Source organism: Centroberyx affinis, unplaced genomic scaffold (assembly GCF_046629955.1).
Source record: "Centroberyx affinis isolate AG114_WGS23_722 - 3 ecotype Tasmania unplaced genomic scaffold, CSIRO-AGI_Caff_v1 ptg002875l_1, whole genome shotgun sequence".
Classification (NCBI taxonomy): domain Eukaryota; kingdom Metazoa; phylum Chordata; class Actinopteri; order Beryciformes; family Berycidae; genus Centroberyx; species Centroberyx affinis.
The window spans coordinates 197,961-212,170 of NW_027281007.1; the positions used below are offsets into that span (position 1 = coordinate 197,961).

Consider the following 14,210-nt stretch of genomic DNA (forward strand, 5'->3'; position numbering starts at 1 on the left):
GGTAGGGCCATTTCTGTGGTTGGTTTCATTGCTAAACTAATGTGTTTATTGACATACCGCTTGGTCGTACATCGCCTCAAACATACACACACTCACACACACACTCACACACACACACACACACACCAGGGGCAGTCATAAATCCATCCCCCATCCATCCCCCAAGTGAATAAATAGTATCTGGGTACCATTAGGGGTTTTGTTGTTGTCTGACTAACCTTTGCTTCTGTGCTTTGCGCGAAAATATGGGTCACAGGAGAAAATGGCCTCTGAAAGTGCAGGGAACATCGCCCATACACAACATACACCCCCCCCCCCCCCACACACACACACACACACACACATACACACCTGTCCTGCCTTCAGCAAACTCATGACATGCATAGTTGGTGACCTGCTTTTGTGTGTGTGCGTGTGTGTGTGTGTGTGTGTGTTGCTGAGGGTCCAGACAGTCCGGCGGAAGGGTAAAGTTGATTTTTTTTTGTTTGTTTTCCAGCAGCAGGTGGGTGAAGACGCCAAGTCACTGACAGAAGATTCCCTCAGTCTGGAAGAGACAGAACAGAAGAGGAAGAGGGAGTTAATTGAAAGAATATTGCCAAGACACAGTAGCCACAATTTAAGTGTAAAATGACAAATATCCAATATCCAGGCAGAAGAGGTTTGGGAGGATGGAGCCTCATGCAGTGTGGATTCATTAAGAGACTCCAGCCTGAGACTAGCCCATCTATTTGTGCCACAATAACAAGCAGATACTGCAAAAATAAACAGATTGAACAGCAGGAACAGCCAGTGCTGCACACACAAGTTAAACAGTGTGGATTGGTTGACGCAGGCACACTGGCACACACACACACACACACACACACGCACACACACCACTTTCTCTTCCTCTATTCCTGCTCCTGTATCTCATAGACAGACGCGATGCACAAAACTATCAGCGTGGAGGGAACATGGTCCTGAATGCTCCCATGATGCATTTTCTTTCTTTTTTTTATCATCAATTTTAGCTTTCCTTTGCAACGATTAAGATCAAATTTAGACTCTTTGAGACGAAGGTAGCGCAATCGACGCCTATGATGTGCGTGTGTGTGTGTGTGTGTGTGTGTGTGTGTGTGTGTGTGGCGTTCCCTGACCTCCGCAGCGTCTTTCCAGTGGCGGGACAGCGCTCCAGCTGGGCTAATCCCTCCCCCCCCCTTCTAATCCTATTGCCGTAACGTCGGGCCGCTGTCGGGGGTGGGGGGTGTATGGTGTATGTGTGTGTGTGTGTGTGTGGGGGGGTTGAATATAGAAAAGTCAGGTTCAGATCGACACACCAGTAGCTTTTTGGAGAGGCGGCGCTGGGGTGGCAGCAGTGGTGGAGGTGGGGGGTGGAGGGGTGGGGGTCGTAATTACATAATCTGGCGGTGGAGCGATGGGGGGTTGGGGGGGAGGGGGGGTCTCCTACTGCACTGCCGTTGTTGCTATGACACACGCTGAACAGAGCAGCACCAGCTAGTAGTAGTAGTAGCAACTGTATTATACTTGGAGAGAATGACAGAGAGACAGAAGGCTTTTGGTGCTGCTTGACATTATTATAGATACTTATGATTATGTACTATATAGTACAGTCAAATACCCCCACATAGACCCATATTAGGCTACCGACCCTCATTTGACTTAGGCCCAAGGACCCATATGGGAAGATTTTTTTTGTTAGGGTTAGGGTAATATTGAAGTATATAACTGCCTAAAACCTATGATTATAATGGTCATTCTTATACATTCTCTAATTGGGATCATTCTGAGTAAAATTGAGTATGGTGGAATTGCAGAAAGATGGAAGGATTTACTTGAAGGGGGGGGAGGGGGAGGGGGCTGGGTGCGTCCCCAGCTGTGGGTCAACTGGACTCTTCCAGGAAGGGCTTGACGTCCAGCGGTGAAGGGCTTAAGGGTGGTAGAGGGGGGGTGGGGGGCAAGCTGGTCAGGGCAACCCACTAATCTAACTGGGAACTGGGCTTTTTCCCCTGGTCTCTCTCTCTCTCTCGACCCATCCGGATGACTGGCAGAACAATATCCCCGCTGTTGTCATGTGGAAAACCGCGGAACTCCCGTGTTTCGGCTCGAGACGGACGGATTTCACGGTCGTCTACGAGGGGGGGGGGGGGGGGGGGGGACTCATAGGACTCTCCGGCTGGCGAAAAAAAAAAAAAAAACCTTTAAAAAAGCCTTCGGATAACCCTCAAAAATGCGCGGCGGTCGAGCTGAAGACAAGGCTGGTGTTCTTCGTTCCTGAAAAGCGGACAGTTTTTTTTTTGCAGGCACGAGGATTTCACTATGAAGAGTTTGAGTTTAGAACAAAATCACTACCTCCAGCACATCCATCGATTTAATTCTTATATTTCCACCTAATACATTCCAGTGTTGTAACTGTTAGTTGTATTATGTTTAACAGCTCCCATTTGCTCTATTCTATATTCTATTTTCTGTTGCTGTATCCGATTACTGTTTGCTGCTGCGATGCCCCCATTTACACACGGGGATCACTTTCATCTAATCATAACCACAGACTTAAGTTACCTATTATGATTTTAAAAAGTCTGCTATCAATAATTTTGTAAGAGTAGGTGTTGTTTTTCCAAATGGCAGATATGTCATTTTAGAACAAAATCCCAATCTTAAAATTTGCTTGTGATAGCTTTTAGCTCCATATTCACTGACTAGGCTAAATTTCTGAGGACAATTTCTGAGGACAAAGTGGAGAAAATGACTGGGAAGATATTACTATTTGGTCAGTGTGATAAAGTACATAGGTCACATAGGTTGGAGGTTCTCAACCTTTTTCATATCAAGGACCCTAATTTAGTTCACATTAGAGCCACGGACCCCCAATTGATGAGATTTTGTCTCTCGGACCCAAATCTGAGAATATTTTTTTTGTTAGATATGATTTTGTCGAGAATTCCATGACTATCTGTATTGTAGGTAGAGAGATAACAGAGAAACTATGATCAAAACAGACATTCTTCTACATTCTCTAATTGTGTTCACTTCTTGTAAATGAAATAACGGTGAAGTTTAACAATTCATCAATTTGCTGGGGAACCCCCTGGAACCCCCTCAAGGACCCCTGGTGGTCCCCGGACCCCGCGTTGAGAACCACTGACACAGATCACCGAATCATCACTTTGGAGGGAACATCGGTCCTGAATGCTTCCCCTGATTCCTGCCGATTTTAACTTCGATCTTCCCTCTCCGTCATAACGATTAAAAACTATACCATCAAATCTGCGCTCACTTTTGGGCTAATGCGAATGCCCACACCTCGCCACATCCAGCTGGCTCTCTGCCCCCCCCCCCCCCCCCCCTGCAGAGGCTGTAATCTCATCTGGAGCCGTGGCTGGCTAAATGTGGGGAACGCTGGCCACGCAGTTATCTAGCAGCTAGCGCTTCTGTCTGGAACATCCCGGCCTACTTTAAGCCCCCACCCCCCTCTCCACCTCCTCCTCCCCTCCCCGTGCCATGACATACACACACACACACAGAGAGAGAGAGAGAGAGAGAGAGAGAGCGTCTGCCTGGAAACTCTGACACAAGAGCCCGCGGTGTTACGTGTGCAATGTGTTTGTTCTCTATAGATCAAGTAACGTCGGCATTTCTGGATTCCTGTGCTGGCTGCTGGGTGTTGCATTGTGGGATTTTTTTTTTTTCGCGAGGCTTCGGTTCGTGTGTTTGTGTGTCATCTGCTGTAGCCGATGATGTGGATGCGAATGAATTATTGAACGGCCTGCGTGCGTATGTGTGTGCAGGGATGCGGAAAGCGGAAAACCGGTCGCGGGGCATTGGGGGCTGATGCCTGGGTAACACAGGGTGGCATGTTGGGGGGAATTTCACAAATACACGGATCACTTGTGATGTGTCAGAAATCAAAGTAAAGCCGATTGAAGCTAATGGGCTCTACCTGTATCATTCGGTGAAAGGCATGGATCAGGTTGGGCACTCGGAAACAGCATTGACAGTGAAAAAGTGGTATCAACGCAGCCTCTGTGTGTGTGTGTGTGTGTGTGTGTGTGTGTGTGTGTGTGTGCGTGTGTGCGTGTGTGCGTGAGGGAGTGGCAGAGCGGCAAAGGAAAAAAAAAAAAAAAAAAAAGGGAGGGTTTTGAAGTGAGGGGAAAAGCACAAAAACAGGAAAGGAGGCAGGGGAGGAGGGAACCGAGGAGAAAAGAGGATGAATGTGTGTGTGTGTGTGCGTGTCGGGGGTGTGTGTGTGTGTGTGTGAAAACCAGCCTCTTCTCCAATTCCCCCCTCCCTCTCCGCCAACACACACCTTGTTGTGACAGCCGCCCCCCTTTACTGAGCATGCTCCGAGGCTCGCGCTCAGAGCGAGTTAGGGACGCATGGCTGTGCAACTAGACCTCTCTCGCCCCTCTCTCTCTCTCTCTCTCTCTCTCTGTCTCTCTCTCCATCATAAACACAACACACGTCACCGGAAACGTATAGACCGCATAGGCCCGGCGGTCGCTGGGTGATGACATCACACGATACTACCGACAGTATGACGGCGGAAGCGGGATCGGAGGTGATGGACACGCATGCCTCTAATCTCGCCGATGAATTACACACACACACACACACACACACACACACACAGGCGTACACACACACACACACACGCACAATACTGATGGTCGTGCTCTCTGCAGCCTGTGGGTGCAGCAGATGGTGGGCTGTCATTAGCGGAGGGAGGAGGGGAGTAGGTAGGAGTGTGTGTGTGTGTATGTGTGTGTGTGTGTGTGTGTGTGTGTGTAGGAAAGCAAAAGAAGCCTGTGAAGATAGACTGGTGCGTATATGTTTACGTGCGAGTGTATGGGCAGGGCAAGGGGTGTAATGAGAGTGCATGTGTGTGAAGATAGGGCCGAGTGGCAGGTGCTTTAACCCCCCCTCCACCATGCCCCAAATCTGCACACACACACACACACACACACACACACTCTCACACTCGCCCTACCGGAGAGTGGCCATCTGCCACTAGCACTCAGGAGGGCCTCTGGGTGTCACAGCAGGGCTCTTAAGGAGGGTCTTGGTGCCCCTTTTACCTCCTTATTGCCTCTCTACATCTCTCTGACACCCCCCCCCCACACACACACACACACACACATATACCAAATACACTAGAACAGGGTCCAATTTCCTCCTACATCCTCAGATGGAGCATCCAGCCGAGAGAAAGACATATAATTACATTTTTGATTTATTTTAGTTGATATGTATGCTTTTAGAATTATGGGCTCGACCAATATGGGTTTTTGAGAGCCCATACTAATATTTTTTGGATTGAAGTTGCCCAAAAGTTCCCCAAAAATTAGACTTATTCAGTGTTTCCCCCAGAATTTTATTCTTGTCAGGGTGGGAAAGCCTCTGAAACGCCATTTAGACCATCATGGGACACTAAAACTCTCCACTGAAATATAATAAATATGTACTGCATCATATCCATCATATCAGAGGTGAGCGACACTGAACGGACCACATTGGACTCCCAGTAAAACGCCAGGATCAGCCGCTATATCGGTCTAACCTTAGATCTCCCTGTGCCAATCAGGCTTCTTGAATTGTCCCTGACACAGAGAGAGAGAGGGAGCGAGGGAGCGTCAGATAAAGGTATTAGTCAGGGGAGGAGGTGTGAACGGAGACTGGCTGACTCGGCTAATCTGGATTCCGGGTACAGAACATCCACCTGGCTGAGCCGCGGCTCGCCGGGAGACCGCGGACGGCAGAGGTAAACATCGGAGGTAAACAAAACACTTGACCCTTATACCGGGGCATTAGGGCATCTAAGCTGACTCTAGGTAGGACAACAAAAAAAAAAAGGGGAGGAGGCCATCGAGGAGGTTTGTCACATGCTTTTGCGGGGGGGGGGGGGGGGGGCGCTGAATTCCTAGGGGGGGGGAGGGGGCCGGCTCTTGGGACGGGGCATCCGGGGTCGACGGGGTTTAGGTGCTTTGATCCCCCATTCAACCGCCATCGTGACCCAAAACTCGGTCTGGATTCGGTCTGGAATGGAAAAACCTGCAGGCTTTTGGGTCACGGTGGCACGTGGCGGAGGCCCTGATAAACACCGTATCAGGGCCGCAAAAAAAAAAAAAAAACACCACCGTGGCGCACTTTGACCTCCTTCACCCCCGCCTCGCCGTGCAGCGGGACAGAGTGTTCAGTAAACAAGGCGATCGGGGCCCCTCCCAGAATGCACCTTGGTTCGGTGGGGGGGGGGGGGGGGGCCTCACCAATGAGTTTGTTTGTTGCTTTAAAAAAAGCTCCAGCTCCAGCTCCGGCTCCGGCCCTCTTCCCTCCTCCCTCTTTTTCTGCTGTGAGCGTACGAGGCTGCGCTCCCCCTCTCTCTCTCTCTCTCTCTCTCCGCTCGTCTTACTTCTGCTAAGTGAACAGCCTAATGAGGCAGAAGGGCAGCGGCGGTGTGCACGTGCCCGTCCTGCCCCATTATGCACGCGTTCACTCCGCTCGCCCCGCGAAAAACAGCCCAGGCAGAGGCTGGGGCGGCGCTGGAAAAAAAAAAAACAAGAAAAAAAAAAACAGGCCACTCTTTTCTCTCCGCGGCTCTGCCAAGTGTTCACGAAACGCAGGCTGCGGCACTGGAAAAAAAAAAAAAAAAAAAAAACGCTCCCAGAGAGAGAGAGAGAGAGAGAGAGAGAGAGAGAGAGAGAGAGAGAGAGAGAGAGAAATACCCCTGACTGTTCTGTACGCGTACGTGCCAGAGTCCACATGTATGTGCTTGACTGTTTTCCTTCTTCCCCATCCCTCTCTCTCTCTCTCTCTCTCCCTCTCTCTCTTTCCCTCTCTCTCTAGTCAAGTCTCAAGTCATTCAGAAAGCTGTATTAGCACTATCCCTACACTGCCAAAACATGAGTGCAAAACCTACTACCAATACAGCCCATCACAGATTAAATAACAAACATGAAAGCACATACTGTCAATAGTAATTTGACTGTAAATTGTAATGCAAACCAGAGAAGTAGCAGAGGGTAAACCAAGCTAAACTCTTTTTATTTGCATAGTTTACACACTAGAATAGTAACACACACCTTTTTAGTTTGACTTCAATCTTGATGTAAATTCATAATATACATCACAGTAAGAGGGGTCAAATGAATGTAAGTTATATGGAGATCGGGTATATTCAGTACAAAACAAGCAAAAATAGCTTCTTCTCTGAAAATATATTAGATTTTTCCTTACATTGTTGGTGGCTTGATGATCACTGACTGGCAGTTATAGTTTACACACCTTTTTATTTACAGCTACATCACTGCCTGTGCAAACATAAAGGAATGGTAACTTAGGCTACATCCAGGCTAAATCTCTCTCTCTCTCTCTCTCTCTCTCTCTGTCTCTCTCTCACACACAGGGGCGTTGTGGAGAAATGAAGGCCTCCCTTTATTTCCTATTCAAATGGCCCTAAGCCGGGACAAAAACAGGCACCTCTCACAGCAACTTTTGAAACGCGCTCAGCCCAGGAATGTGGACTGTGACATCTAGTTACCTGATGGCCGCATAACAAACGCGCCCACTTTGTTTTTCCCCCCCCCCGTTGCTGCCTACAAGGACACACACACACACACACACACACACACACACACACACACGTCCACTTGTGTCGGGCCTCACATGTCAGCGTGCAACCCTCCACCCCCCCCCCACCCCCCCTCCACGCGCTCACAAACACATGTGGGGGTCTGCCACCACCGGCCGACTGTTTGTCGGTTGGGATATTCCGGGGCGCGATATTGATCGTGGGGACGGTGGGAATAAAGCGGGTATAGAGGTCACATTGATGTGCAATACATCCTAATGCTTACCCAACTGAGGAACAACAGCCGGAAGCGCCCCGGGGGCTCAGTGTGACATTAGAGCTGACAGGCAGGAGCCTACAGCAGAAGTGAACCACATCTGAGGCATTCCTTTAGCACTACCACGTGCAATGCGCTATACTACTAATACTAAGCCCTAGTAAACCAGTGTTATGGACATGATAATCCTTTCATTTAATGTCAACTTTATTCTGATTCCATAGAATTCATTATTAATGTACTCTTTAATCGGACAGTTTAGACTTAATCTATACTCTCTCGTCATTAATCTTGTAGAAACACCAGCGGGACTCTGGAGAACTAAATAAAAATCAATGCAATTTCGTAAGCCATTTATCCTAAGTGTTTTATTTGATCTCGGTGTTGAAATCAACAGTGTGCTAGCGGCCTGCTCTGTCATGGTGCTTGTTTACTTCGGAGCTCTAAGCCTGGTCACGTTTCACACAGGAGCTCGCGGTGCCTTCGAGTGCCGTCGGAAAATACCGCCATCGCCGACTGTGAACCACACCGACAAAGCGGTTAAGAAAGGATCTTCTTTGATACACGAGCTGCTGAAATGTGACCCTTAGGGAGGGGGGGGCGAGTGTCAACAACTTATTTAAGGTTTAAGTATTTAAGTATAGAACAACTTGGGCAAATAAAATGACACATTTTAATTACATGTATTCAATTACATGCCTGGTGCACATTTTTCTCCTCTCCGCTCTGCTGCTGCAACACACAGTAGCACTGTGCCGCTTGATTTCTAAAATAAAACGGCGGCCACCAAAACGCTACTCTTGTTACCGAGTCCATAACAAGTCAGAAGCAGGAGCTTACGAGGAGCTCTTGAAGGCAGCGTCAGCACCACCTACGTATGTGCTTTGAAATCCACAGAGCCAGTTTGAATTTGAATTGAGGGGAAAGACAAGTTTGGCTTTTCCTCTTTGACTACAGAGGAAAAAACACTTCCATTTGACTACTGACTGTAGGCTATAGCTCTCTTATCTTTTAGCCTGTTCATACAGAAAAGCCAACCCGCTCTGGTTATTTGTTATTACTGTGAAAGCAGCTTCCTTTCTCTTTGCTGAAATGTTTTGCAGGGGACATAGCAGCAAATTACCTTACACAGTCTGTCTTCAACGTAGCCATATCAGGTTTACCATCAAATTATGCTATTTTAAGTATCCAAATTCACAGGAAAATATCTTTTCACATTATTATACCTTCAAACAAAATCAATTAATGGTATATTATATTGACCAGTGATGTTTTTGAGTGATAAAAAGGGTAAGGGCAGGGTAAACTCTCCAGTTGATGATCATCATGAGGTAAACAACCACTAACATGAACCAAAATCAATTATATTTTCAGAAAAGCATTCATTTATGCATTTTTTCCCTTTAAAATACCCTATCTACATCAGTTAGCCTAGATACTACTTACTATGATGTATATGATGAATTTACATGGTAAAGATTAAAAAAAAAAGGTGGGTAAAGGCTATTCTGCAAAGAGAGGGGTGAGTTTAGTTTGTCCTTCACTTCACTGCATAAAATAAAGGGTTAGGGTTGTGTTGTACATCTTCCAGTAACACCTCTGACATCATCATTCACTCACCTTTTGCAGTAGTCGCAGCCTCCTTGAATCCCAAACAGACGTACGGTGTGGTGTGTAATCCATTGAGACCCCCCTTGCAGCTGCTGGTGGGTTTGAAGCCAACCAGGTCCTCGCACTTCTCCACGTCCCTGTCGTCCAGCAGGTTCAAGGCGATGTAGTTCAGTCCGTTCTGGTAGCCGGCCGACGTCTGCCGGCTCACCGGGCTCCCGTACTCCTCGTCGGAGCCCTCGCTGCTCCGGGACGAGATGTTCTCCACCGAGCTGTGCCTCTTCACCGTGTCGCTGCGGGCGAAGGAGGGGAAGACGGGCGTCACGGTGGCGGTGGAGGAGAAGGTCTCGGAGCTGTGGCGCCGGCGTCCCTGCGGGTTGGCCCGGATCACCTTGGCCGAGCAGTCGGGGTCCACCGTGGAAGAGGAGGCGGCCCCGAGCAGGAACACCCCGATGCCCCCCGGGACCCCCTGGTCCTCCAAAGAGAGTCTCCTCTCCCTGCTGCTCTGGCTGCTGGAGAATCATGTGTAAGACATGAAAGATTAAAACATGTTAAATGGATACATGCATACTGACATACATACACTGAATGTACAAAATATTAAGAACATCTTCCTGATATTGAGTTGCAGCCCCTTTTGCACAATCCACATCTCAGTTGTCTTTTTAAATCTATACCAACTTGTGATTGGTATAGATTTAATAAGGGAAATCAATAAAGGATAATGACTTGTGTACTTCATGAAAAGAGCAAATTTCCTGATATTTTGTACATTCATTGTAGTTACAACTACTACAACACTAGTTTGTAAAGAAGGTAGGTTTAGGAAAAGTCATTTGGTGACATTTTGAAAACTGAGATATCTAAATTCTAAAAATCAAAACTGGCCTTTCTAATGTCAATGGAATCAATAGTTTTGTCTTTGCCTGTTATCATTACAGCCAAAGTATTCTCCTGGTCTCTTGAATAAAATGATGAAATGATGAAACCACTGCAGTCCATACATACCTTGCTGTGGTCTGAGGAACGAGCTGTGGAGGTGAGCTGGCCATCCCAAATGTCATCTCGGTGTAGTCATTTTTCACCTCGTCAGCGAGGCCCTGAGCCCCCCTCTCACTACCCAGATGGTACACTCCATCCTCCGAGCAGGGGCACATGGACAACTCCGGAAGAGCGTCCAAGCGTTCGGCGGGGGCGTCGGCCTCCTTGGGCAAGCGCGAGCCCAGCTCCAGGTTCATGTAGTCGGAGAGCGGGGATCTCCTCCGTCCCCCGCTGCTGGAACCCAGAGATGAAGACCGGCTCTCTGTGGACACGGTGGAGGGCGGGGAGAATTTACCGCCGCTAAAGTCGATATTGATGTACTCCCCGGGGCTCCGGGGCTCTCCGGGCAGCGGGTGTTCGTTCATACTGGGCAGGGTCCTCAGGGTGTCCAGGGACAGCCTGTTGGGTCTGCCCAGCCTCCCCCGGTACGACAGATTCTCCGCCCGGCTGTGTCTGACCGGGGAGGGTGCCGAGGCCTGAGCCGCACTGGGCTGCATCACGGAGTAGTAGTCTGACTCCCCCCCTCTCGGCCTCTGGCTCTGAGGACTCATCAGGACGTACTGGTTGTTGTTATCTTCGTTCTTGGAGGTCTGCAGTTTGGTCGGGTGCGGTAGAGAGCTGGCCTGGTGAGCCGGCCGAACTGATGCCGGCTCACCGGCCAGCGGGCCCAGGTAGTAGTCAGGTGGGGTCTGGAGTGGCGGCGGGTTGCCGGGTGACATGTTCATGTATTCCCCGTTAGCCAGCCGGCTGTCCGGGCTCTCGACGGAGGATTTGGAGCCGCACCACATCCTCATGTAGCCGCTGTCCTCCAGAGAGCCACTGCAGGGGGAGTTGGTCTTGGCCTGGGGGTGCACCCTGGGGTTCACGATCTGCTTGGGCGCCGAGACGCACATGGGGCTCATGGGCACGTAGTTGTCGACCTTGCCGGACTGCTGCGCCACGCCCGGCGTCATGGGCATGTAGCCGTCGTCGGCCAGGTTGCTGCTGGAGCTCCTGGACGAGCCGATTTCAATGTCCCCGTAATCCTCGGGGTAAGACACTTTGGGCGAGGCGGAGTGCGAGCTGTGTCCGCGGGCCATCCTCATGAGCGTGTACTCGTCCAGGGAGGCCGAGGACAGCGGCGCCACCACCCTCTGCTGCCGCGGCGTGGTGAGGGAGTAGGTCCGCTTCCTGTACGCCTTGTCCTGTAAACCCTCCCCGCCGGCGCCGGGCCTGCCGCCGTTCGCCCCGTCCATCATCATGTAGCCGCACGGGTCGCTGGCGTCGCGGGAGGGGGGCGTGCTGGACAGGGAGTCCGGGGTGTCGCTCCGGGTCAGGGGGAGGAACCTGGGATCGCCGGGGCTGGAGCTGTACTCGTCGCACAGCATGAAGCCGGTGTCGCTGAGGGAGCCCGAGATGGAGGCGCTGCAGCTGAAGGGCCGCCGGGCTTTGTCGGGGGTGGAGATGTTGCACCCGCCTCTGGGAGACATGCTGATGGGGCTGGAGGCGCCCGGGGGGGAGTTGGACACCGGCATGGACCTGCTGTGCTGCAGGTTGGACGAGGACTCCAGCATTCTGCAGGTGCGCCCGCTGCTGAGGGTCTGGGACCTGATGAGGTGGTTCCCAGAGTTGGGACTGGTGGGACTCCCGCTCACGGATATGGACATGGACACCGGCCGGGTCATGCTGCCGTCGCCCTCGCTGGCCGTTCTTATCCGGCAGGACGTGAACTTTCTTCCCGGGGACGTGGCCGCCATGCTGTCCGTTCTGGATCGTCGCACCAGCCCCGTCTGACTCGGGGGGAGGTTGTTGAGGTTGCGTCGCGTGGGCACAGAGATGGGGTTGGTGCTGGCCGACTGGCTTTTGCTGCGCGGTCGGAACTCAGACAGCTCCTTCATGGCTTTCATCGCCTCCAGGATGGTCTCGTGGATGTTCTGCGCCACCACAGAGTCCTCCGCCTGCATCCAGAACTCCCCGGGCCCGGTGACCGCCGACCGGCCCACCTCGATGAAGAAAAAGCTGTCCGAGTGGCCACATCTCCGGATGTTCATGAGCTGTAAACTAACAGCAGCCACCTCTGAGTTCAGTTTGACGAAGCTGATGGTCCGGCTGGACAAACACAGCCGGTACACCCCCGTCAGGTTCTTGATCTGACCCAGTCCCTTGGATTTCAAGTTGACTTGCCATACCTCCTTATAGGCGGCTGTTGCAGGTGTAATGAGACCGTAGCTGGCCTCCTCAAAGCCCACTAGCGAGGACGTGGAAGCGGGGCTGTCGTACACTTTCCCCTCGGTTATAAGATCAGTCAAAACCCGGTACCAGCTCTCCTGGTCCTGCTCGTTGTCTGCGGCCACGGCGAAGTATTCGTCCTTGGTGTAAAGGGCGATGAGGTGCTTGTGTTTGGCGTCCGCCCGCTTGTTTACGCACAGACAGGAGTCCAAAGTTATGACCCGTTTCGCAGCGGACTTGTTTCTCCATTTCTTCTCGCTCTCGTAGTACTCCAGCCGGGCAGGGCAGCAGTCGGTCGGCTCTCGGAGCACGAAAAAGCGCCGGTGTCCGTGCTTCTGCTTCCTCAGGTATCCGCACTTCTTCACGCTGTTTGTCCCAGTCGATAACAGGTGTCCCCCCGTCGCCGGAGGACTTGCCATTTCGCCCGACTATACGTTTCACTTTCCAGATAAAACAAAGTCCTTTTTTATTTATTTATTATTATATATCTTCTTCAGCAAAAATAAACTTGAGAAGAAACCCGTTTTTTTTTCCTAATCCATAGCAGACGCCGATAGCTGTGTCCGCTGTCCGCCACGGTAGAAGCAGCAGTGCTGTCGGACCAGTCCAGGGACTGATCTGATCCTGGAGAAAAACAACATGTGACGCTGCTGCTCTAAAAACAGAATAAAACACACAGTCATAGGGGGCGGGGCGTGCTGCAGGGGCCGTGCCTGTCAATCACGCAGATCCGGCGCAGCCCATTGGACGGGTGAAGTGATAGACGGTAGGCAGGACCTCTCCCCTCCTAACAGCTCTCTCATGTGGAAATAGAAAATTGTCAAAGTCCATTGAATAACAGGGATTCCTGTATATTTTACAGTATGGTGAAAATGTCTAATGGGAAATGTAACAGTGTTGTAAGACTCGTTTACTGATCAGTTTCAATGTTGCAGAATGAAATAAATCAATTCCCTTTTTAAATTATAATAATAATAATCAATAAATCAATCAATCGACAGGCCAGCTGATCTCAATTGGTAATTTGAAATATAGTGCTGCATAATACGACCTATCATCATGGATTGATCCATTCATTTATCAGGCAGTGGGATTGTAAACATCCCTAACCCCACTTGTTACATAAGGGGTGTTGTGGCCTATTTTTACACCAGTGGGTATTCCTCTCCATTTGAAACCCTGCGTTTCCTATTTCAATACCTCACCATTTGTATTCCCATATAATATTGTAGCAATGTCAACATTTGGTAATAATTATACTGCTTATCTGTCCTTATCTATATCTCTTGAAGCTCATGCTGTCCAAAATGCAAATAGCAAGGGGGGGGGGGGACCCTTGTTTTTATCTCTAACGTGATAAACCTTTATGCTTAGGTTGCACTTAAAAGTACATGATGTTCGTGCTGAATGAAAAACAGCCATCTCACAGAGGAGGGTGACTAAAGCAAATGCGTCAGAGGCTCAGCTGCAGAGGCAAAGCTGTGGAAATGCTGCCATCCTCTGGCTGCTCGG

At 50.1% G+C, this 14,210-nt stretch overlaps 1 protein-coding gene across 2 annotated transcripts; it reads right to left on the reverse strand.

Moving 5' to 3' along the window:
- Positions 1-313: 313 nt before the first annotated feature.
- On the reverse strand, positions 314-13,203 carry LOC139658361 (insulin receptor substrate 2-like). 2 transcript variants are annotated; one of them, XM_071536474.1, is made up of 3 exons: positions 10,458-13,203; positions 9,462-9,958; positions 314-544 (listed from the first exon to the last, which is right to left on the reverse strand). In XM_071536474.1, the coding sequence occupies exons 1-3, from the start codon at positions 13,115-13,117 to the stop codon at positions 540-542; spliced, it is 3,162 nt and encodes a 1,053-aa protein (XP_071392575.1). In that variant the 5' UTR covers positions 13,118-13,203; the 3' UTR covers positions 314-539. The 2 variants fall into 2 exon arrangements, with proteins under 2 accessions (XP_071392575.1, XP_071392574.1); XM_071536473.1 differs by having other exon boundaries at positions 9,462-9,961.
- Positions 13,204-14,210: the final 1,007 nt, after the last annotated feature.

Excerpts from the sequence above, each read along its gene's own strand:
- LOC139658361 (XM_071536473.1), bottom strand. The coding sequence starts at position 13,117 with ATGGCAAGTCCTCCGGCGACGGGGGGACACCTGTTATCGACTGGGACA. Across the intron at positions 9,962-10,457 it reads GTTCCTCAGACCACAGCAAG|CAGCCAGAGCAGCAGGGAGA; the intron begins GTATGTATGGAC and ends ATGATTCTCCAG.